At 42.8% G+C, this 26,202-nt stretch overlaps 1 protein-coding gene across 3 annotated transcripts in view; it reads left to right on the top strand.

The window, feature by feature from the left end:
• Nucleotides 1-26,202, top strand: part of PALB2 (partner and localizer of BRCA2) — a 117,758-nt gene that overhangs the window by 11,018 nt on the left and 80,538 nt on the right. For 2 of the 3 annotated variants that reach the window (XM_085629483.1, XM_085629481.1), the window contains exons 2-5: nt 9,049-9,234; nt 10,315-10,374; nt 15,127-15,226; nt 23,692-25,497. In XM_085629483.1, coding sequence (XP_085485609.1) covers nt 9,187-9,234; nt 10,315-10,374; nt 15,127-15,226; nt 23,692-25,497 — 2,014 coding nt within the window. In that variant the 5' untranslated portion in view covers nt 9,049-9,186. The remainder of the gene's footprint in view (nt 1-9,048; nt 9,235-10,314; nt 10,375-15,126; nt 15,227-23,691; nt 25,498-26,202) is intronic. The other variant, XM_085629482.1, reaches the window with a different exon arrangement.

The raw sequence follows: 26,202 nt of genomic DNA, 5'->3' as shown, positions 1-26,202 counted from the left end.
GTTCCCGTCACAAGCTCTTCTAATTCTATACGTAACTTAACCACATCAATAACTTGTGAATCCTTATCCTTTTTCTGAAGAACCTTCATCCAATCATTCAAATCATCAACCGTTATTTCAGCAGTTTTTCTCACTGGAACCACCTTTTTCTGCGGTTCTAAAATTGGCATCCCTGAACAACTAGGTTCACTAACATCCAATAGTTCACTACATGTATCATGTCTTGTTTGTCTCAGGTCACTTCTTTCTGCTTTTTTGGCTGAATCTCCTGAAGGACCAACTGAATTTGTCAGGTTATTCCCAACATATGGAATCACTAGTCCATTCTCACCTGCTCTCTGTTTGTCAAACACAGGCATAACTGGACCTATTGTTACAGGCACCGTAACAGCTTCCAGATTCTTCGTTAACTCCCTAATTTTCTCAGTAAGTTCTGTTGTCGGTTTTGCTAATTTTCTGGCATTTTCCTCACTACTTCGATTTTCTCTCTCCCTGAAAGAACTATTACTTCTTGATTCAGGTGTCATTTTTTCTTTCTCAACTGTATCTCTTATCGGAGAAACAACTGGTGTACTCTCATCTGGTTCTGGTCTATATGGAGGTGGTCTCTTGTAAATCATGTCATTTAAGACCTCATCTTCATACTCTCCATATCTTCTCATATCTGACTCAGGAACCCTTTCTACAGAAGGAGCAGAAACTTCAACTGTTCTCATTGGATATAATCCCTCTGTCATACTAGCATCTCGCCATCTTTTCATCCGATCATGATGTGTTTCACGATCATGTCTCCTCCCAAACATGTATCTGTAATACCCTCCAGATCTTTGCTTTTCTCGGTCATGAACTTCCTCTTCCCATTCCACTAAAGCCTCGAACTGTGTAGGTCTTGGCTTCGGGTCTAAGCATAACATCTTTTCCCGTAAATTTCTCAACACGGCCAAATTAAATGAACCATGTTCTGGAAATGCTAAAACACCATCTTCTTTAGTATACCTAACCCAATTCTGCAACCATATACAGGTATGTAATCCATATTTCGCAACCATGAAGGATGCAGGTGTTTTCGCTGGAGGTAGCAACTCACCCTCTCTCGTTTTAACCTCTTTATCCTTGGTAAACCACTTTTTAACTTTCCCAAAGAACGTTTTTTTCTTTTTCTCCTCTTGATAATACATTTTAGCGCTTACTAAAACTCTACTCTTTCCGTATTATAAATATACAATACGAGGTTTCTCAACCAATAGCAGCGCGACTCACACTAACGCACCAATCCTGGAGCGTCTACGTCACTAAACAGCTCTTCCAATCCCTGCGCGACTCACACTAACGCACCAATCCTAGCGCGAACCCTATTCTGATTCACTATCCAATCAGAGCGCGGACCTTCTGACGTCAACAGTCGCTGCAGTCTCTGTCTCCTGTCTCTGTCACTCGTCTACCCCTCCTTTACAAAAAACTCTTAGTAGACTTCGTGTCAAAAATTTCTACAAAATCTATTAGTTACAACATAAAAACATCTCCATTGTCTGCTTCGCTAACCACAGGATAGTAAAAAAGAGTCTATTTCTCAAGAATCAACAAACTTACATACATCTCATAACTGTTTCCTCTAGAACGTATCCAAAGAGTCTTACAATTAATAAATGTATATGCATTCACACACATTCATACAAGAAAAATATAGTACATGCACACAGAATCCTGCTTCTCGAGAACAGCGCACAATCTGTCCTATTACAGAATTATAACTCACAACAACTAAGCAGCTTACCTCTGCCCAGTTCCTCAAACAAGCTCAGATAATACCTATTACTCCTCCCGCAATAAGCTTTAACGGCAATCCTTACGGATCCCTGGGACTTAAGACCAGAGTTTCACAGATAACCTTCACTACGATACACACTCCTTATATACCAGAAATATCCAATAGTAACATACGACGATGTCACTGATTCCGAACCCAGACAATGTGAACGCGCAACTTCAATTGTCACACGTAATTCCTTACAATCCCGTCTTTCCCGAGAGCAGCATATACTTCCCTCTGCCCTACTACGGAACTGCTACAACAGCTTCCAAATTCCAGAAGCACTACATATAACTCAACATGACGACTCCAACATATAGTATTAGTACATATACCAATATCATCAAAAATAAATCAATAATCAATAAGCCAATATACAAGCAATCTTATCTTATCAAGATCAAGACAACCATCTATAACCATCCTCTGCTACCAGAGAAATTGATAGAGATCAGGGTACCTAAAATAAACCCACTTCCACGGATAGAGTAATTTCACAGTTACACGCACATACATTCATCATACGCTAGGGCCCATTTCACTAACATACGCTCAAATACTCTACCAGCATAAGACCTGTGGGAAGAAAACCCTACATCTATATCTAGGACGATAGGACCTGATTATAGTGGTTATCCTTAAACATACTCTATACAATCTATACAACAATGATCAAAATGTACACAATAATTGACAAGAAAGAATATTCAACACCATGTTTAAAATTATATTGCTTTATCTAAAATTAGTCAAAGTAAAATCAGAATAAATCATTTCTCATAGTTACCTATTCTAACTAAGTGTCAGGACCAGTCTCTCTCGGTAAAGTCTCTCAAGACAAAGTCCTCAGCATCGATCCTCAGCAACGCAAGTTCACGCGGCAAAGGTAAAATGGCAAGTGGCAAAACCCTCCCTAAGCTAACAATTCTTATAATGAAAAATACAATGGAAATACACATAAAGTTGGCAAAATAAACTGTATCACTGAGCAGAGCGAGAAGGAAGGGATGTAACATTGCTACATCTGAAAATCTTCGCTCAGGAAAAGTCACAAGACGTGAACTACAGAACAGGAACCAAGAAACTATCAAAGTATCCAACTTGTACAACTTCCCTCGGCAGCCAGGCCACAGTTCATTGTTCATTTCTGAAGCTCCTTTGTTTGCCAAGGACGTTCCATTTCTTTTGGAGATCCTCCAAACTGCTGATGTCCTCATGGAAGAATACAACAAGGACCACGGTCAGTTGTCTTCGACCTTTTTCCAGCAGGGGTCTCTCTTGCCACATCACAGAATATGCCACAGCCAGGCTTCGAAATACTGTCAGCTCGGCTAAGGCCTTCATAGGCCACAATAGACCATCTTAATTAAAGAGACAAAATAAACGTTACTACAGCATAATGATTAAACAGTGTTAACCCCACTAATACCCTTATGTGTATGTATTTATCTAGCTTTGCGACATAAAAAGCATTAATTCAGACAGCGTTTTGTGCTCAAAATAAATAGCACACAGCAACGTTTAAACATGAAAACTTGCACGTTATTATTAGGACAGAAACAGCACAAATAAGCTAACCCTCGTGTAACTTTCTCTTATGTTAAGACAAACGGGTTGATTAATAAAACACACTTGCACAAAGACAAATAGTTAATTGTTAATTATTAATAAATTAATAAAACGCATAGACATGCCAGAGCTTCAAAAGCCCTAGAATTTTCTAAAAGAAAACTCTGCTCCAGCAGCGGCATAGTTGGTTAATATGCTTGCTGCAAAGTACATCGTGTAACGTGCAGAACACATTTTATTTTTTGCAGATAGGTAAGTGTATTACTACTTTTGACATATCCTTTTCTTGCTCGCAGTTGATGAGGTACAATAATTCTAATATATCACAGTGAGCTATGAACCGCATCAATGAGTTGTATGCAAAGTGTAAGGCATTGGTTTAGAACCTTGCTTTTGTTTGTTTTTTCTCAGACATTATTCTTAGGTTGCTAAAAGTTTTTTTGGGTTAGTAATAAAGTCTGATTAGTACAAACCACCCCAACCACTGCATTACTTTTTAAATACTGACTTTGAATTTCTCTCTATTTTACACTATTAATATATAACACCTACCCGTAAGGAATACATATATAAAATTACCTACTGGTGATCGCCAGTAGGTAGTTCTAATTAGCACCTAGTTTCCATAGGAAAGGCGTTTTTTGACTTGCCTATATCTTTAGTGCCCGTTGACAAATCTTCCCAAAATTTTGCAAAACAAATGTGCCGGTGGGTCTCCCTGTGCATGGAAAGTTTTGGGTCGATCCGTGAAGCGGGGGCCAGGAAAAAGAGGGGTTAAAAACAAAAGTGCGTTTCCCATGTTAATTCCCATAAGGATTTTGAACGCAACTACAGCCCGAACTGCTGGATGGAATTGCATCAAATTTGTCAGAAGGCTAGCTCTTAGCCAAGAAAGAGTGCTTTTTGTTATGTAAATCCGTTGAGTAGTTTTTGAGTTATTAAATGAAAACTAAATTTGTATATCTAGGGACTCGTGCAGAGATCTGATTGGCTGCCAGCACTTCATTCAGAAAGTGTTGGCACCCATTTTGGGTCATGGCCTCAGCCAAGCCCCCCAAAAATCACAAAAGTAAATAGAGGGAAGGGTAGGAATACCATGACCCCCCTAACCCTGCTGCTAAAATAATTTGGGGTGGGGGGTGGGGGAAATCTAAACAGATCCCCAAATTCGACACATAAATAAAGGGAAAAAAACAAGCACGGTTTCTTGCCCTTGTTTTAACATCGACTCCCAGGGCCAAGTGTTTATTAAAGAAAAGGGGCGGTGGGGGTGCATGCAGCCCCCTTCCCCAAGGGCAGTTTAAGCCCCGGGGACCACCACCTACCCAGGGTTTAATTAAAAAATGAAGGGGAGGGCGTGTACCGCTCCTGTGGCCTTTAAAGGCCCAGGGACCACCACATCTCGGGGCTTCAATGTGTATTAGAGGGGGGAGCGGCGTGGCCGCCCTCGTAGGACTTATAAGATACCTGTATACCACCACCTTTCCGGTGCTTCAACAGTAAAATGAAGTGGGTACGCGCAAACCCTCCTCCTTGGTACAGGAGGGTCCCAGGGACCACCACCTCCTTGGGGATAAAAAATATAAGCAAAACGGGAAGAGGAGCCACGCAGCCCCCTCCCGGGCTGCTCTCAGCCCCTAGGACCACCACCTCCCTGGGGCAGGCTCTTCAAACAGAACAGAGGGGTGATGCGCGGCCCATGTCCTGTGCCACTAATGGCCCTAGCGATGGCCACGCCCCCGGGCTGGCTCCTTGTGTCCTGGGGTGCCCACCCTGTGACATAGCTGTTTGCTCTCGCTTGACAGGATCTTTGACAGCTCCCACCAAGTGAGAGCAAACAGTAAGTCTGCCCTAGTGGTCCGGAGCAGGAAAACTGCTCCCTGCGTGTGGGAGCGGACTTTCGATCTGTTTTCCTGCCTGCTGTCAGCGGGCAGGAAAACAAATGAAAGGATTGCTCACACATGCAGGGAGGAGCATTTTTGCTGCGTCCTATGTGTGGGACCAATGCTGGCTCCCGCTGTAGGTGGGGAGCCGGCAGGGACAGTAGGGGCATTGAGGCTACCTCTGCGGTCTCCAACACAGCAGAATTTGTGCCCTGGGTGGACTCTAGATATAAGGATATCTCCACCAAAGAAAGAAGCACTTACTTTATATAGTAAAGAAGGACCCTTGTTTGATGGAGATTTACCTTTTTGTACTTATGTCGTCTTCTCTACAGTAAGATTCATGTTATCGCAAATTCCTGGATATAGACACATGAGGAACAATCACATTGCTAAAACACTCACAAGATCACTGGAGATATTTCCTCGTGTTCGATTACACAGCTGTAGTGTAGAATACATCCTGGACATTTACCCAAGGAGGTAGCACTTAGTAATTAACCAGTAGAAAGTACTCCACTTGGGCAAATAGTTTGTGCAAAACTGTAGACTCTTGTTGAATAAAGGGGCGGGTGCGGTTTTTTGTGGCCCAGTCACTGGCACAGCTACTGACATCCACACAGACACTTAGACAACCAATCACACACTTACACCCCCACTCACAGACTCACTCATACAATCTCATAGCCACTCACAAACCCACTCCGGCACTCATGCACTCTTTGACAGAACCACATAGAAACTCTAACAGCCACTCAAAGACCTATTCTGACACTCATGCACATGTTCACAGATGCACTCGGACACTCTCACACTCACTCACAGACCCCCTCAGACACTCATGCACGCACTTGCAGAGCCAGGCATACTCTTACCCACTCGGAGACTCACACACCCACTCACAGACCAACTCAGACACTAATGCATCCCTCACAGACTGACTCACAAACTCATGAAGGCAGTCACAAACACACTCGGACATCCTCATACCCACTCATAGACCTACTCATACACCCACTCACATACCCAGTGAGACACTTGTACACCCACTCCCAGACCCACTCAGACACTCACACACCCATTGAGACACTCACACCCTCACTGAGACACTTGTGCACTCACTCACACACACCCTCTCAAAGGTTACGGGTTACAGTTAGGAAATAAAATGTAAAAAACCATAGCAATCACACAAAAAAACAAAGGTTACAAGGACGTTATAGCTGGGAAAATCTTTGTGGAATACTTTTTGTTATGAGTTTTTCCTAAGTGTTGAAGGTACTTTACAGTACTAGTTGTACTTCCTCACTGTTGTTGTAAGAATGTTTAAATACCTAACAAGTAACCACCCACAAATAAGCATTTGTGGTTGCCTTGGGGTATGAGTTATAGTGACTTGTTCTTTCTCAAAATTGTACCTTTGATCCCACAATTGGCACACATATAAGTCCCTTGTAAAAGGTACCACTGGTACCAAGGGCCTTGTGAGCAGAAAGGGTCTCTAAGGGCTGCAGCCTGTATTATTCCACCCTCAGAGACCCTGCACCAAACACACACCCACAGCCGTTGCAGACTGTGTGTTTTGGTGCAGCAAAAACTGAAGAGTCGACATGGTCCACATCCCTATGTGCCATTCCTACAAACCACTGCCTGTGGCATGGGTAAGTCACCCCCTCACAGCCCTAAGGCAGGGTGCACTATAGCCCAAGTGAGGGCATAGCTGCAAGAGCAATATGCTCCTACAGTGTCTTAAGTCCGTTCTTAGACATTGTAAGTGTTGTGAAACCTTATTGAGTGTACATGGGCTGGGAGTTTGTCATTACGAACTCAACAGCTCCATGATGGCTTTACTGAATGCTAGGAAGTTTGATATCAAACTTCTCAGCATAATAAACACACACTGATGCCAGTGTTGGATTTATTGTAAAATGCACTCATACGGCATCTTAGAGATGCCCCCTGAAAAAACGGCCAACTCTCTGGTGTGCAGCTGACTGTTCTGCACCAACCTGCCACTTTCAGACATGTTTCTGACCCCCTGAGGTGGGAGGCTTGTGCTCTCCTGGGTCAAAAACAAAGCCTGCTTGGGGTGTAGGTGCTTCTCACCTACCCTCAAGCAGGAACAGCATTCAGGGCTGTGAACCTCAAAGGCTTCTTGCCCTTAGTTATGCCAGCCGGGCCTCTCCAGCTAGTGGAGATGCCCGTCTCCCTGACCAAGCCCCACTTTTGGTGGCAAGGTCAGTGGGAAAATTAGTAATCTGTAGAGGTGTGTCCCCTCTCTGCCAGGACCACCCCTAAGGTGTTCCGATCTGAAGTGACCCCCTACATGGTGGATGTGTTAGAAATGGGGGTCTCTAGTTGGCAAGGGCTTGCACCTTTGTCCAAATAGGGACCCTTCTTACTTGTCAGGCTAAGGGAGTTACACTTTAAAATAACCCCTGCTCACCCCCTTGGTAGCTTGTCACGAGCAGTCCGGTTTATCTTAGAGGCAGTGAGTAAAGCATTTGCACATAACCCGCAGTAATACAGTGTAAGCACTACAAAAGGACACCACACCAGTTTAGAAAAATAGCCAATATTTTTATATACTTTAAGACAAGACCAAAAACGATAAAAATCCACAATACAGTACCTAAAAATCTACAGTTGTCAAAATAAGCTTTAAAAACAGTTCCTTGATGTCGATAGCTCCGTCCGGGGCTATCACGGCGTCGTGAGCAAACAAATCCAAACAGTTCTGGCTGACCACGGCGTTGCGGGCCAGCTACGGTGTTGGGAAGACCCGCAAACAGTACCTTTTAGGAATGGAGGGCGCCGGCGACCTCCTCGTTGAGTTTCCGAAAACACTGCGTCTGCAGGCGTCGGTTCCGGAGGTCGGTGCGGGAGTCGTCGGGGCCCTCAAAGTCACACGAGTTGCAGGTCAATCTCCTCTCTGTTAGGCTCAGGAGCGCTGGCGTCAGCAGGCGTCGGTGTGAAGTGCAGCGGTGCGGTGCCCTCCGGTCGCGGTGCGAGCGGAGGCTCGGTGGCGGCGTCAGTCGGTAGCGTCGGTGAGACCAGGGTCGCGGTGCGAGATGAAGGCGGTGCTCGTCACGGTGCTAGCAGGTCACGGTGCAAGCAGCGGCGTCGTTGCTGAAGCGCTGTCGTCGGCTGACGGACTGGAGTCGATGGCATCGGTAGGCCAGGGCTGCGGTGCTGAATGAGTGCGGTGCGTCGTGTAACTTTACGAGCGGTGCACTCAAACCATGGTGCAAGCAGCGGCATCAATTTCGGCGTGGAGCGACGTCGTAGCGGATACCAAGGCGGTGCAGAGTGTGGTGCCCACAGGTCGCGGTGCGAGCAGCCGCTCGGTGGCGGCGTCAGCAGGCGTCGTCGGTGAGACCAAGGTCGCGGTGTGGCGGTGCCCTCTGTGGTGCCGTCAGGACCCGGAGTCGGCAGCGGCGTCGTAGACGTCGCTTTTCCTCTGTTGCAGCAGAAAAGACAGGCCCCAGTGCTGCAGGCAGAAGAGCTTAAAGTCTTTGTTGTTCCTGAGACTTCTTGAACAGTGGGCAAGCTCTATTCTGACTTTGTGTGGTTAGGATTACCGCTGATGGTTGTACAGTGACTAATGTCTGCTAAGTGACGAAAGGTCAGGGAAACTCTTGGATGGGGAAAACTACAGGGTTCCCAGGTGACCATAACGGAAAATTTTAAATTGAAAAATAAGATGAAAGGAAGTTCACTGGTGGAGCCTTGCATTGAGGTTTAGTGAAGTCAGGTTATTTTTAATTCTGTTTTCTTCCTTCACAGATGCTCCGCGGCTGACCATTTGTATCTGGCAATGTTTCTCCTAGGAGGTGGATTTGGTGAACAAGGACCTCTGTTTCGAAAGGTCACCAACTTGCATGAGAACAATTACCTTGTTAATATTGGAAGGCACAGCTAACCATGGATGGACCAACGGGTAAAACGCTAACATGGGAAGAAAGAGAAAAGGTAAGGTGCTATTTAGTGTTCAATTAGTGAGTCTCAAATCTTTCCAGAGAAATTGGTTTGACATCAGACCAGACTTAAAGTATCTTAGAGAACACTCTGGGGTAGACAGAATTAATCTCAGCATTTGTTGCAGAACATGGGAGCTCCAGTTACTCCACAGAGCTTCTATTAGTATGCATGCATGTGAATTTCAGATCCCAATGTGCATCCGTTGTGTTGGAAGTATGATTGCTGCTGGCTGTATATACTTCTTTATCTTCTTTCCTTCTATGTGAAGGACAAGAGATGTGGGGCAGATTACCTGATTACATTTGTGCTATCGATCAGTCGGTGTAAGACACACATTGGTCAACTTAGCCTGCAATCCTTGCGAGGTCAAATATCTGCAGTGCTTATAGCAGCAAAACTAAGGTATAAGCACTATATAAAACCAAGAAATGATAACTTGAAAGACAAAAGGATTATTGCATGTGGAGCAATATAGAAAGTGAGGATCATTATAAACATTATAACACCCAACAGCCAGCAATACAAAGGTAGAAAGCAACAACGTAAACATACCTTCACCTGAGAAATTGGGAACCTGATTCATGCATCAAACACGCACATTGGAGAATAGACTTCACAGCCATAAAGCATTGATTGCCATCACTCAGTGTAAAGTGGGATAGATCCCTCACCTAGAAGTCAGGTATAGAGCATACAGTGTATTTGCAGAGACTGGGGACTTATCCTTCAATTACCACAGAAAGCAGTAATGGACTCTTCCTGCCAACAGAGCATTCTGAAGGGAGTCTCTCATTGAGAGATCAAGATCTCTTCTATAGTGAAACAAGTGCATATACTAGTCACTTCTCGGAGAGCAATCGTGAGACTCACCATTTATCTCCCACATAGAAATCCTTAGCAGAGCGCTGCTTTGAAATTCTCCAGAAAAGTTCAGGGTGATACCCCTTGTCCTTTCTAATAAACAAACGAAACCATACTTATCTTGAGCTTCTGTACTGCTACACATTGTGCAGACGCCTTTCCTGTTTCATCCTGGCTTGCATGTTTAACAATCCCATTTACTTTTTACAGGTTAAAGAGAAGCTGGCCTCCCTTAAAAAAGAATATCATCAAACATTTCGCCGGCTGCAGGTATGGAAGACTTACCAGGGTGCTGAAAGCTCCCTTTCCTCCCATAATATGGCGGTGCTATGTCCAAATTGGAACAACAAAAACTAAAACAATATGTGTCTCTTGTTTGTGATTTGCCACAGATGCCAAGGTATAGCCCTATGTCAGAGCAGGGCCATTCTACTGTGAAAGAAACAGTCCTCAGGAGGCAGACAGTAATCTTTGTGCTCCGCTTCTCAGTTTCAGTTTAGGCACATGCTTGGTATGTTGAATACATCTAGGGCCCTAGACCCAGTTACACAAGGGATAAGAGATGATTCCCATCTCAGAGAGAGTTTAATAAGGTCAAAAAGTGGTGTGACAAAGGGGTGCACTGGTCCTATAATAAATAACCTGGGCATTGTAAATCGGAAAATGTGATATGTTCTTGGTAAATAGTCTGTGTCTAGGTAGGGATAAAGCTGAGTATGGTAAAAATACATTTGTGAAAGTGAACCTGTGCCCAGGGGAGGATGAGGGATCAGCAAAAAGCCAGTATGTATCAGAATGGTTGAAGAATAATTCGAAGTGCACTAACTGAGTGGTCCAGATCAGTCCCTAATTAATCCGACTGGATCTTCACTGCATGCCACACAGATGTGTGCTTCATTTGTTACATTTTATTTCTACTTTCTTGGTTCTTCTCCAGACGTGTAAGCTTGGTTGTGTGCATCTAAATATCAGGAAGGTAACAGGAAATGGGAGTTTTGTGAGTAAAACACCATGGATTCTTGGGATGCTTATTGCGGAAACATTTGGCAAGCTTTTGCCTGGCCATTCACTGAAAATGATCCCCCACAAATTCAGATTTTTTTCCGTTGTCCAAGAAGTGGAACGTGCACGCCAGAAGAAGGCTCTACGTCAGGGAAATAAGGTCATACCTTAGGAAGCAGCTTTGGATGGGGATAAAGCAACATGGGTCTTAGCAGCTGGGACTAGCAGTGGGTTTCCTTGTCCAGGGTGCTTCTTCAACCCCACTCTGTTGTAGCCTACCAGTCTCACTTAACGTCACTCTATGCACTTCGGTGACTTTGTGGTGTTGTAATAGTTAAATAATTGTGATCCCCAGCATCACTACATGGGGTAATTAACATTGGAGGGGGGGAATGCCATTTTTGCAGTTTGTTGAATTAGATATGTTCTACAGAGCATGCTCAGTGTAGCACACTAGAGTGGCAGAAGCTTCTACTATGTCCATTGGGGACAGACCGGCGCCTGCATTGGGGTGGGTGTACAGTTCAATACGAATGTGAAGTTGCATTATGTTGTACAGGAGTTACACAAAAGGAACTAAGGAGTTATTTAGAGTTTGACAGACTGGTTTCTCCTCCGCAAATGAGGTGAAAACTCGCAGGGTATCAGGGCCATTAGGTGTTATTTTATTTTTCACAAACCACCTTCCGCTTTGGGAGTTTGTTTTTAAAAATAAAAAAGTTTGCTGAGCAGCCGCATAAGACATGGCAGTCACTCAGAAAACCTACAGGGCCCTCAGAGGAGCCACGGTCTCATTGGCTCCTCCAAAGGCGCAGAAATCCCTTCCAGACAGGTAAGAGCTGAAAATGCGGTGGGCTGTAGTTCACCCAGAAAGTGGATTGCATGCCTCCACTACCTTCGTGGAATGGAGTACAGACTCTAAATAGACTCCAAAGTGGGTGAGTAAAACAAAAGAGAGGGGAGTACTTGCAACAGCCTGCCTAAACGAGTCTTGGGAAAGCCACAAAACAATCTGGTATCCACTGTCATTTTGCAGCTATTTTTCTCTGGCTGAGTATGTAATATGGAATGTGTGGGTTTCCGGGCTGGATTTCATATAGGGTTTCTTTGTTGTAGATGCCAAGTAAAGACCTCTGTGAATGTTTTCTCTGGAAGCAGGTTTCCTGGAGAGAGGGTGGCAGGGGTAGGCAGCTCCAAAAAGAAACCCAGAGAGGAAGCCTGCATTATGGCTCTGGCTTTATAACATCCTTTACAGTCCTCCTCACACCCGGATACCTCTACTCTTCCCAGTCTGGAATAGGCAAGTAACTTGCTCAGTGCTGTCCATGGCCATGCAGTCCTGCTTCGTGTAGTTGCTTTCAGGCATGAATTATGGGAAGATTAGCTAATGGAAATATGGAACCAGGTGAGGAAAGAAATGAGGAAGAAACGCACACCTATGCAGACATGTCCAAAAGTAAACCCTTCTCATCCCTTGGGAGGGTGAGATTGTAGTGATCTCAAAGTGTGCATGATCTCAACGAGCTGCCAACATTTGCCGTTCTCAACGTGGCCAATAAAGAGCAGGTGTAAGTACCTGGCTGTCAGGCTCCTCCCTATCCTTCATTAAAACAAATCCTCCCCAGCTCTGTCCCTCCTCATGACCACAACCTTTCCATACCCTCACTGTTGCTCTCTCCCCCTCTGTAAACATTCACCCCTACTGCCTCACACCCCTCTGCAATGCAGAGATGTAAATCCTTTGTTCCTATATGGTCTGTGTTGCTTTGTGTTCCCTCCCACCGACCATGTCCTATAGTTTCTTTTTGCCATCATACGGACAGAATAATGAGAAGTCTGCTGTTTGTGTAGGAACCTGTTGTCTTTTGGCTAAACTTCCATATTTCTTAATTTTTTTGTATTTGTCTGTTTTTTTACTACCATGTCTCCTAAAAAAAAAGAATCTCCAACTATGTCAGAAATCATGTTTAGTTCTAAATGTACATGCCAAACAATGAGTTGTGTCCAATTTAAAATACCTGTGTTATGTGAAATATGGCTGCTACCATTTTATGAGTATAGAGTCTGTTAGCGTTTGGCAGTTGTGTGTGTTTTGTTCTTGTTTTCATGAACCGTAAACAGGCTGCAACCACCAGTTTTCAATTGTGTTTTAAAAATGTACTTTAGTATCTCATTGATGGCCCTCCTGTGATGTCATACATGTCCAAAAGTCATCTGATGTCATGTAACGCTGCCCCATGACGTTAGTGAGACTTCTGAATAAATACACACAGCTCGTTTCTGAATGCTACACCTGTGAGAATTGATGCATCTGGGCTTTGCTTTTTTGTGCCATTGTGTAGCTGATTGCTTTGGGCTTGACAGACACTGGGTGGATGCAAGAAAGTGTAAACTGAATGCCTGGAGTGACATTTCTATGTTTGGGCTATGCAGAGTGGCAAAGTATTCTTCTATTCCCTTCATTATTCAGTTTTACTTGCTAGAATCTGGTACCATAGCTGAAGCCAGTTTAGGCAAATTGTCTTGCAAAATTACATTGGTAACGTTTTGAGACTTCAGCTTTGATACATGTACGAAATCTAAGTTGTAGGATTTGATATTCCCATGGGTATGAAATTTAACAAGTTGCTTACCTGTAATGTTAAAGCTAGTATTACTGTATCATATAGTTGGTGCTGTATCGAATTTGGTGGCTAATGAGGAACGGATACGAAACAACGAAGTCAGTGTAATGTAAACAAGGCACTTTTCATCAAAAGGCATGGGTCTACAAGCTCGGAACAAACCAGTATGTTGTTGTGAGGAACGCAGACCTATGAAGATAATACAAGTTATGTATAAAGCCCTCACTCACCAACCTGGTTGGTGACATGCTTCATCATCGGGCTCCACTGGGTATTGCCGAATGCCATCCCAGTGTGCTGCAACGCCAGGTTACTGCGGAGCGGGGTTCATGTGAAGTGACAGTGAATTTAAAATTTCCAATTGAGTCAAAAAAGTAAATTTAATAGTTTTGCTAATTGGAAATATTAAAAAGGAGTGAAGGTCAAAAAATAGAAGACCTGTTTCACTCCATGGCGGTCAACATGTTTCTGCCTAAATTAATGTTCAACAGGCTTTCGTCAGGACCAGAGTGGGGGTGCAAAGTCCCAGTGGTATGAACGCGCTAAGGTTCACCCTACCGTGGGCTACTGTGTGAAAAATATATATTTACAGTGAAAAATCCGCCAAGTAATATCGTGGTGGAGAGAAACGAGTTTATTTAAGAGGCATATCCATTTGAAGCCTCAGGGATCCCAGGGGGGGGGAGTTGGGAGCAATATGGCACACCGCCCTCGCTGCTCGGCACCCGTTCGGAACCTAGAGCGCCTCTTGCCACCGGGTCCAGGATGTGAGGAACTCCCAATTTAAAATTGAAAGCAGTCTTTCCCTTGTCCAAATGCCATCAGCGCTATTTTTGAGATAACTGAACGTGGGTCAATGTAATTCAACTTGTCTTTGAGTACAGTCAATGGATAAGGGGAGACTTAAGCGATGGCAGCCACTAGCATTTATGTTTTGTTCTCCATGGCACTTTTATGTACTTGTTTATGTGTGAAAGTTTTTGTTAATTTTGTTTTGCAATACAATATAAAGTGAGTGGTGGTGATTGTTGGGGATGTGTAGTGTCTAATTAAATGCTGTGCTTATGGACAAAGATATTGTCTATCCTCTAGACATTTAAAAATGAACTTAGCTAATATGGGATCAAATCTAGGAGAATAATTTCTTGGTTTCCAGCATAGACTATAGTGGGACAAGTATAAATCCAAAGACAATGCCACTGCTCACTTCCTCTCCCACTCTCTACTGTTGTCTCTGCATAAGTTCAGAGGTGTAAGGTTACATTTTAAGTTGAGAACTTGCAACGTGAAAAATCACTTTTGTTTGAGCTACACTGATGGTTGGTTGTGTGTAAAAAAAAAAAAAAACAATAATAAATAAAAAATAAATAAAAAGTTTTCTATTGTTTTTACACAGAGATCACAGAAAACAGAGCGGGTTAAAACACATGTAAAGAAAACAATAGAGGAGCAAAACCGAATCCTCAGCCAACCAGAAGCTGACATGGGCCTCACAGGTAGGTTTTTAGATCTCATCTCATAGAGAATGTAAGAACAATTTCATACAAGTCCCACCAGGTCCAGAAGCATGCTGTCAAACATTGGAAGCAAACACATAAAAGATTAAATGCTGCAAACAAACCAAAAGCCAAAGGACACTCCAAATTCTCCCTTAGTGGCTTCAGTCAACACAATATTTACCGTAGCCACTAAATCGCTCTGACAAGGATACAGTTGCGGATAATGGAGTAAATAGGACCAGTTCAGAACAGACCCTTACCAATCACTGAACTTCACCAATCCCCGACTGTCATGAAATATGTTTCCCAGGCAGTGCTCTCTGACGTGCTCTAATCCGAAAGTCTGCGCAGTTGTTTCTGGGTTTTCTTAAAACTAAATTACAATTAATATGCAAGGAAAATATGCCTATCAATATCTGGAAATGCATGGGTTTACAAATGTGTCTGGTTTGTGATGGTACCTAGAGCAGGCATAAGATATAGTCAAGACTTTATTTAACATGCATTGGCAAAGTTTTGGCAAGGGTGCAATTTCTAAAACATTTTTTACATATAGTTCCAGTATGCGAAAACATTTAGAAAACAGATAACAAATATAAAATAAAGAGTGGACCAGCAGTCCAGGTATTATAATTCTTTCAGTGATCTGGAATTCTTTTCATGCAACTGTGCACACATGAGCAGTGAAAATGCTTTCACTCACAGTTCAAGACCACCAATGGATGAACTGGGCGGAATCTTTGTGCCATATTATATGCAGGGTGGCTGGAAGCAAAATGTAGATTACCCCTTAAAAAGATTACTGGATGAAGGAGGCTGACTGAAAGCCCTTGGGTGTATTGTTTTTTTTATTACGATTGATTTGGAAATCATCAGGCTGGGTGAACCCCTTTTAGAAGGTCACGGGGCAAGCAGGAGCTACTGGGCCCAACTGTGGGGGTTGAGGTCTTTTTTTTCCCCAAATTCCAGAGCCTGACTTACTATGGGTCCTGACTGGGCCAAGTACACCTTCAGTATTTGACTCTCAGTAATAGCGTAGGATGAGCAGTCCAAGGCTTCACCGGGGTTGGGGATGAATGGGTTGAGGGTGGGGGTGTAAATGTAGGGGTGAACAAAGGCTCACAACACGTTCAATAGCAGCAATTAATGATTGTCCAGTCAAATACTTTCTCTTTTGAACAAAGAAGTAGTTGTATATAATCACAAAGTAAAATATTCTGCATACAAAAGTTATAATCACAGTACTCCTGCGGTCAGTACTCTTGTGTTAGATAGGGAGGGCCCTGAATCACATTTACCTCTTTCTCTTGGTAGCGGTTATTGCATATTCATAATAGGCGACATTCAGCTTAGGCCCCAATGAAGGTCTGAGGCTTAGAAGTCCCACTTCGCCTCTTCTAAAGACAAAAGCGCTCCAGCACCCTTGGTGCTACGAGGCAGAACAGGTTCTCCTGGGCCCTTCAGCCCTATGATCTCATACCCTGTCCTGCTGGGGTTGCTCTACCGAAGTCCCCGGGGGCATTCCACGCTCAGGTCTCATGGAGGTCCAAAGTGGCTGTTGGCAGTGAGTAACACTCTCGGCTTTGCAGGGGCATCAGCTAGTTGTTCGCAGTGCTCCTCCGATGACACAGTATTTTTCTCTGATCTCTCTCTCTCTCGCATGTAGGGCAATGATCACTCAAGTACCGATGCTTGCTTCATTTGGGGCTCGGGAATTCACAGGTCACCACAGCAGTCTTCCCTCATCAGCGAAACTAAGTGATGACCTTTGCTGCTCCCGCTTCCCTTCTCAGCATCCAGGGTTGCATACTTTAACCTGCACACGGGCATTGGCCTGATTGGTGCAACAACAGCTAACTTCACGGCAGCACCCCTCTGATATCCTGCATTGTCGACTTGAGTCTGCACACGAGCAATGACCTTATCGGTGCAGCAACTCCTTCCGCACACCTCGCTAGGGAGATCGACTCGTCAGGATCACCTACTATACCTCGCTCCCTTCAAGTGCTCGCCACTTTCTCACAGGGCACACTGGCTGGTTCTGGTGCTCCAGGATTCAGGGAAGGTGGTCTTGGATTGCCCTGGATGATGTCCCCTCGCCCAGCTGGGAGACTAGCAGACTGTAGTTCTCAGTCCTTGTCACTGGTAGAAGTCTTGCAGAACTTCTCTTCCTCGACATATAGCCTGCTTTGCTGCTTGGCAATATTAAGGGCCTCTAGCTCCCCTTCTTATAGTCCATTTCCAGACACAAAAATGTGATTTAGTGTCTGAGTTTTTGACGTCTGTTCTGGGGGGTCCGTCTCCTTTTAAAATGCCCATTTCGCTACCCTACCCTTACTCCAGAAAGTAGTCTGTCACAGCAGGCACAACTCCAAATCTTATATTCACTCAAATACCCCCCTTGAAAACATACAACATGAACCCACTTCACCTATTATATATAAGGTGTGTATGGCATTTACTAACAATATATTTTCTAGGATTTGCCTTTATAGTCTAGAGGTATCCACATATTATTAGGATCGAGCGGCCATCTGTAATCTAATGTCGCATTTTATCCTTAAATTGACAACTAGCCGTCCCAACATGGCACACACTTTAGAGATAAACATTAGGGGTAGATATTTAGTATTCAAATCACCTAGCTATATATGTTAATATGGCTTGGAGTGATGACAGATTGCTTTATACCTCTTGATAACATTCTGTTAATGTTTTGATTCAAATCCTTCATTATTGGAAAACATTACCACATTACACCCCTACCCATCTGTACTTTTGGGCGTTATATCACTCCAAGATGGCGCTTCTCTTTTTTCTTGGGTCCCTTGCTCACTTTGCCACTGGACTCAAGCTAGCCATGGGTCCCTTGCTCACTTTGCCACTGTACTCGAGCTAGCCCTGAACTGGGGTGACGGTGTGAGCTAAAGAATGATGATGGATTAAAACCAGATCAGTTGACTGGGGGTGAGTGCTTGCAATGTTTAACACTCCGTCCATCATCCCCTTTGGTTTTGCTTCTCTTTTTCCCCCACGATGTTAGCATTTTAAATCTTTCTGAGATGGCGTTTCCATCTCCCTCTACGATGAAAATGTCATCACGCCAGTTGGTGTGACCGTTGACCCAGGTGAAGGCAATTATTCATCAGTTTGTGTGCTCAATATATGAGCACTCTCCGGTACCCAAATCTGTTTCTATCGGAGCAGGCCAGAGAACGTTGGTACACGCGACAACTTAGGTAGCACTTTGCTAATCATCAGCGATTATGGTAAGGACTGGGATCATGTGTCGGGTCGGACACTTTTGTAAAATATCATAGCAGTAGTAAGTGCACTTAGCACCCGGGTAAGGGAAGCGTAGAGATACTGCGGGTTGAGCAGAGTCCGACAGATCTATAAGGAGTGTACTCTCCCATATGGAGAAGAGTTGACATTTTGTCCATATTTCTCTTCTTTTCTTTAAATTACCTCTAATCAATAACGTCACCGCCGTGACAACATGGCAGCCAATAGTCTAAAGCATATAGGAACAAAGGCTTCAGCACCATATCTTTAATGGCACTGAGCAAAGTGCTACTATCAGTGTTTCTATGTTGTTTCAGACTGCAATGCGTATGCCATAAGAGCCACTGTTGGTACTATTATACCATGAAACACGCTCAAGCATAGTAGTCGGTAAAAAACTGATCAGACTGAGTCCTTAGTCACAATATGTAATATTGTATATCGACAAGACCCAATGGCTATGTTTAAATGGGCCGTTGGATTTACAGATACTCACCTCATTTTGCACTTTACTATTCACAGAAATTATATCCTACCCCATTATGTTGCTAGACCTGGATTGACAATGTAATATCACAGAGCAAGAGACGGAGCTCTTACTCTGCATGCCATTTATAGGGTAAGATCATAAATAAAATATAGCCTTATATCCTAGTCATGGCCAAATATAGAGCTATGAAACCTCGCTCACTCTAATTTTGTTACCTTGCAGAGCCGAATATCATAGTACTTCTCAGATGCTTTGAGAGAGCTCACACTTTATATCGCATGCTATCTTGCCTGCCAAGAAAAAACTACTGAATGATACTGAGATGGATGACGTATCTCTCAGTATAGAAGGTGTACTATGAAAGATTTTGTGTTCTACCTCGCACGATCAGATTTTCTCACTTGTGGGTATCTACAAGTATCTTTTCTTTCTCTTCTTAACTTAGGTGAGAGGTTCTGTATTTTCTTTTTCTAAGATTTGGAGTTTCGCTATAACGAGATCCCGAATGCTCAGGCACAACATGAAGCGTGCTTTCAGTCCTTGCGGCTGCATTGGACTCACAAACTTGGTGATCACTTTAAAGACTGCAGTGTTTGCATGCATCACAGGTTTGAGCTTAGGTATGCAAATTTCCTCCAAATTGCTTGGTTGTTTTAACTTAGTCTCATCTCAGAGAATCCCCTAGCGCAGCAAAATTAGAAAACCAACACCCTTTTTTTGTTATTTCACAGATAACCCGCGTCCACACATGAGATTTATTTTACAATTACTATGGTCCCGATGAAGGTGGTTACAAAGTCTATCTACCGCAACGTGCGTTGACCGCAACCGTCTTTAAGGGAAACCCTTTAAAGACCACACATGAGTGAACAGTTTTTGGATTAAATCAAGCCACATAATTGTGAAAAAAAGTGTATGTCATCTGTAAATTAGAGTCGTTTCCCACGTTATCTCTTGTTTCTGCGCGTGAGTGTTTTGTGTGTATGAGATTGTTTTGACTGGTGTGAATGATTGTTTGATGGTTGAGAGTGGGCTTATGATAACATTTTATTATAAGAATTCTTGATATTTGTGTGATGGTTTTGTCTTTTTCTATAGGATGTACTTCACACAGATACTGATTGTATTGCATTTGTACAATGACACATGGCTTATGCTTTGTATATATAAATTGTGAATAAAATGTTCAATTCTGTTAATGAATAGGTGTGACTAAAAAAAAATGTATTTAAAATGAATCTTAAAATGACTGAAAAAATGATATTTATTCAATAAAATGTATTTTTTGAAGAATTTGTTGTTGTTTAGGTCTGTGCTCGGGATCTGTCATGAGCCCATAGTAGGCCACTTCTAAAGAGATATAGGTCAGACAAGAGGTTCTGTTTGATAATTATAGCCCCACAACATTGGCCATGGGAGTGACTAGAGGTTCACACCTGGATGTCTGCCTCGGGATATGTGCATAAAAGGGTTATAAACGGGTCCCGGCCATACTTTGATTCTCTTCTCAGCCCCCAACTCCTTCCTAAGATGTGCCCAGGTCCCTTTCAAGTGGCCTCTCTCAAAACCGAAGAGATCCCTTTGAATTGTACTCAAGAGCCTGACGCTTTCTTCCTCCAGTGTGTGTCTCGCCATCTCTCAGGAATGTATCAATCCACAAATCTGTTTAGAGGGAATGCTCTACTTCCCCATGCTCTTCCAGTGAGCTTTGGGTCTCTCCTAATGGAACCCAGAGCCTTCCAGTCTTCCATGTATTGTATCATGGAAAACAAATCATTACCTAGGAAGCACCTCTCTAGTAATGCTCAGTGTTTTGAGGGGTGGTTGCAGTGCACCGGGTTTCTTGTCTCAGGGTGGCATATTTACTCTGTCCTTGGCGCCAGAGGATCTAGAAAACCCATTTCTTGGCCGTGTTCTGGAAAGAAATTTGAAAAACTCATCAGTTTTGGAGATATCAGGGGAAATACTCTTGTCAGGAATTTTTAGTGGATATTGTGCAAGACTAAGTAGATTTGCTCTAAAGGTTAGAGAGAGGAAGTGATAACATCTGGGCAAACTTAGTGGAAGAGGGACACAGATATGGGGCTTTTGATTCGTCATAGTTTATGAATTTGTGTTGCAAGCTTAGGAAACTTAATGACAGTTGCATATTTACCCTGCTATTTTTTTTTTAAAAGATGCTTACTTCACATAAAGTCTGCAAAAATAAGGTTACACGGGATTTAAAACGGTTCATTTAAAGTACGATAATTGGATAGTTTGCACAAAGTTAGAACCAAAATAGGGAATAGTCTTTTGGGGGTTTTGCACTTATTTAAATATTTTGCTTAAAAAAAAAACCTTGCCATTGAATTTTTTACAAATATTTTCCATAAAAACATTTTTTGCTGAGAAATCTTCCATGAGGCGTAATTGGAAAAAACACTTTCACAATTTCATCAAATTGCCAGTTCACACATTTTGCTCAGTTTCAAAATCATATTTGTCAAAGTCTGGATGTTAAGAAGGTCTGTTGAGTGCCCTGCTAGATTGACCAAGGAAAGAGATACTACTTTCATTAACCACGGTGCCAGCCTGCTCAGAATAATATACTTGAAAGAGGTCAATTGTCTCCTTTAGATGGTCACAGGAGGGAAACCCATTAATAGGAAATCGCCCTTTGGCAAGCTTGTAATCCTTGATAGAAGCTGAGCTATCAGCAAGACACCAAATTCCTCCTAATATCAGGAAAGAGAAAGGAGTAGATTCAAGAAGGAAAATAATACTACATACTTTGAAGCAAAAATCAGTGAAAAAATAGTAGCAAGGAGTAAAGAGCACTACGGAAAATCAGGTACCAAGTTTGTTGCGATTCATCACCCTCTCGTAGAGCTTCGTATACATATGCTTCAATCAGGAACTGCAATCACAAGAAAAGACAGCAACATCTTGGATTGGGGATTAAGACATCCTCAAATGGATGGACCACCTACTTGGAAAAGCCTTTGGTGAGGTTTGGTTTCGCCCTTTTCCAAAAGCTCATGGTATTTGTTCGAACTTGTACTGACACTTGTACGTCATCGAACTGATGATGACCCATATCTTATGAAAGAGTCTAACTGTCTACAATCTAAACTAATCAAAACTTATTGTGATGTGCATGTATAGATATACTGATGGTCATTGAACATTTCTTACTCTGCAAATTTGTTCAAAGTCTGTAGCTGTTTTGTTTCTTATCCGGACACTTTTGAGCAACATTGGTCTATATCACTTTAACCGTGTGGCCACTTTTTGTACTGAGCTTTTTTGTTCCTTTTTCCAGTTGTATTTGTTCATGATTGATGGAGCTATTTCTCAATGACCTGGCATAACTACAGTTTATAAACCATGTTGTGTATAGAAATAATTGATTATATGTTTTTAAAGATACCATTACAATTGAAGGCAGTCTTTATTTATCTTAATTAGGTACCTCATTGTCAGATTCTTGTTATTTATAATACCTGGATATGATACCTATGTATGCAGGGTGAATTCAGTCACATGGTATGATCTTTATTGGAATGAAAAGAAAATGTATGAATCACCCCTGAAAAAAATACTCCAAGATTCAATATGTATTAAAATGCCTTCTAGTGTATAACTTCTGTAGCAAGTTCCTATATCATTAAAATGCTTTTGACACTTCAACTCATGCTTATCTCCACCCTAATTTTATTCCTTATCTGAAATCGAACCCAAAAACCTACCCTTATGCCAACTTTGAATTTTCTCTGTATACTTCTCCCTCCTACCCCAAATCCCATTAGCAACTCTTACACTTTTTGTTTTTTTACATCTTACCTTATTTTTGTCAAATTGCTATTTGATAATGAAAATTATAAGTGTTTCAATGTTCTTTTTATTTACTTTTCAGTGACGTTACAATAGAATTTGTTGTGACTCCTTTTCTGAATATTACTATAGTTTCAGTCTTGGAGTTCTAGCCCTGTTTCATACAGCATTGTCATTATTAATGGGGTTTCGTAAATAGTTTGGGATGTCTCTATTTGGGTGTGTAAAAATGCTTATGCTCCTCTCAATGTCACATTTTAACTTTTTTACAAGTAAGAGAAATTAATAAATAATGGATTGAATTTGCAGCCTCCATATGTTGAAAATGTGTGTAATTTCTCCAGAAAACTTTGTGTAACATCACTGGAGTTTCTCCTTCCTCATTGAAAAGCCATGATATAAAGTGAGCTCTCTGATGCACTTCTGGTAAGGGTCATAGTTTAGTTTTTTTCTGAAGAAAGATTACACTTTCAGACATACAAATGTTAATAGCATTATCAAGGCTCTGACCCTGACTGACTTATTTTCCTCCTCGGCTGGTAGCAGTGAGAGCCTCCCAATTTTAAGGTACTAATGCATTCACCTGGTCAGCCAGTTTGATCTGGGAGTATGTGTTGTGCTAATATTGCTTTGCACAATATAGACACAGTGCTCCAGTGCGGGTTGTTGACTGGATTCTGCAGTGCTGTTGTACTTGCCCCCCAAAGGCATATTGGCCTGCAGCACCTGCATGAATAGGCAAATGTTTATTGTTTGATGTTAAATGTGAATGCTGAATATCTAGTGAGAGCATTTTCACACTGGAATTCACACAATGGCAATTGTCATATGTTCAGAATGTTTACACTCACCACTTACTTTTTCTCCTTAGATCCAGAACGTGGAGTAATATCTGTGTTAACAGCCACTGCTGGTGGCTCCGAAGGTGAGACACCGAGGAAGACCTCTGTGACCTTCAATCTGGACCCTGAAGTCTTCTGCATTGGGGAAGTCCCAAGCACAAGCCATCTTCCTGAAAATAAAGATGACCAGCAACCCTTTGAACTCAGTAATGATAAAACTCCAGAAACCACCCCAAGGAGTCGCCTGAAATTGAGGAGGACTATATCCACATGGAAAAAGACTGACGTGGGCTCTGCGTCTCCCTCCTTTGAGGTTTCATTACCAAGTATCACTTTACAGAAGAGCTCGAGTGATCAAGAGGCAGATCTGATGGCCCTGGGCATTGCCAGTTTTCAAGGTAGCCCCACAAGAGCCACATGTGATGAGATTACAGTGGGAGAGACTTTTCCTCCAGAGCAGAGGCATGACATGAACATCTTCACATCAGATGTTCCACCTGCAAAGGAAGGTGTCTGTAGACCTCCAAAAAATAACACTGACGGAGCAGAGTTGCATCCCTTATTACCTCTCGACTTGAGTACTGAAAGCCTGGAATCCACACCATCTCTTTTCATTAGCCCGACACCAGGTTCACCAGTCAATAGAGGGGAAGCAGAAGTGCCTGCATTTCCAGAGGGAGAAAACCTTCAAGGCAAAGGGTCAGATGTGGAGCTGGGTTCATATTTTTGCATCTCAGGCAAGTCAGTGGAAGGTACTGCTATTGGAAGTCCCAACTCTAATGTGAACCTGTTCAATACACAGTACAAACCCACCATTACTGAGCCCAGAAGTCCTTTAATCAGTAGCCCAGTTGCAGAACAATCCCCAAAGCACGCAGGAGATGAGACTACTGCTCTCACTGTCATGCCAGATTGTGTGTCCCCATCTTTCACAGTAGACAGCCCACTCCATTCCTGTACATTGGTCGAGGGTCTATTATTTCCTGTGGAATACTATGTCAGGACAACACGCCGCATGTCCAGTTGCCAGCGGAAAGTAGACCTGGATGCTGTGATCCATTGCCATTTAGGTACAAACAGGAAAGGTTCTCGTAAAAAGGTGAAGCAGGTCATTGCTGATGCAGGGAAAGTAGATTCTGTTTCCTTGAACCAAAAAGGGCCATTAAAATGTTCCAAATCGTTGATTCCAGAGACTTGTGAGGGTAATGTTGATTCAGAAACCACTGCTGGGACTTGTGCTAAAACACCCAGCCCCGGGACTCCCACATCCAGTGTGTCCATGACCAAAATTAATAATTTTAACCGTGAAAGAAAGGTGAAGCGAAGGACCTCAGGGCGAGGAAGAAAGAAAGCCAGGTTTACTAGGAAATCTCAAAAGGATGGGAGGCATGGGCCTGGTGAAAATGACAATTCAGATTCACACTGCCTCACATCGGTCAGCAGCTCTGCAGACTCTCCAAGCCAGAAAGAGCATACACCAAACAAGAATACTGACTTGCTGCATCAGACCTGTACACTACTCGCTGACAGAGTGGAGACGGACAATCTGGTAGCTGTACCACCTGTGGATGGCAGTGGCAATACTAAGGAGAGGACCAAGCTTGCAATAAAAAGGAACTCCCCCACTAAAATTGAGATTTCCTCTGATGATATGAATGATTTTGAATTGGGATTTAATGTTCGACGAACTCCAAAGCAAAGAGCGAAGTGTACCTGGATCCGCAACAGGGCTCCTGGGACACCTCTTGGTGCGACAGACGAGAATTTGATTGCTAAAGAGCCTTCCCCTCGACAAAGCACCTTACGATCCTATCTGCAACGAAAGAGAGGAAAAGGTGAGAGTGGTAAAGGAAATATTCAGATTAGGGGATGGTCACTTCTGTTTGAATTTTGTGTTTGCTCTCGAGTATTTTTAAACAGAAATGCTGTACACCTGTTTGAGATGCTTTACATCAGAATAAAACCCTAACGTGCCTACAGCAGATGGCTCAGTTTCACATTGAGTGCTTGCATGACTGATGCTAATGTTGGGATGGTTCTTATGATGTTAAAAACCATATGTGCCTTGAAGTTGAAGATTTTGTGGTAGGGAAGAAGAGAGCTTTGGGTAGATAACTGAGAGGGTCTTTGTTCATCAAATAGGATGGAACTTAAAATATAGTATGGTAATTTGATTGTTATGAGGTACTTGTGCCTGGCTGGGAGTGCCCCTCTTGCCTATTTGAACTAAATACTGTATAAAAGAGCCTGAAACACTCTCCTCTGAGTAATGAGCTAAAGAAATTCAAACATAATATGGGCTGTGATCTTGGTTCTTTAACACTTTAATATTTGTGAGGTCCAAACAAATGAGCCCCCTGACTAAAGGTTAATGAGTGCAGGTAAATTTTACTAGCATGTGTTAGGCTCAGATTATGATGACAACAGAACTTTCTCAGCCTATTAGAAGTGCCATTATGAGGACGAAAAAGGAAGCTAAAACAGCATCAGTTTCCAGGGATATTTAAATGAGTAGCTGTGATCACACGAGTAAAATTGTG

The sequence above is a fragment of the Triturus cristatus genome, chromosome 10 (genome assembly GCF_964204655.1).
Source record: "Triturus cristatus chromosome 10, aTriCri1.1, whole genome shotgun sequence".
In the NCBI taxonomy this organism is placed as follows: domain Eukaryota; kingdom Metazoa; phylum Chordata; class Amphibia; order Caudata; family Salamandridae; genus Triturus; species Triturus cristatus.
Note: the sequence above shows the minus strand (reverse complement) of the source record. Positions and strands in the feature narration are given on the sequence as shown.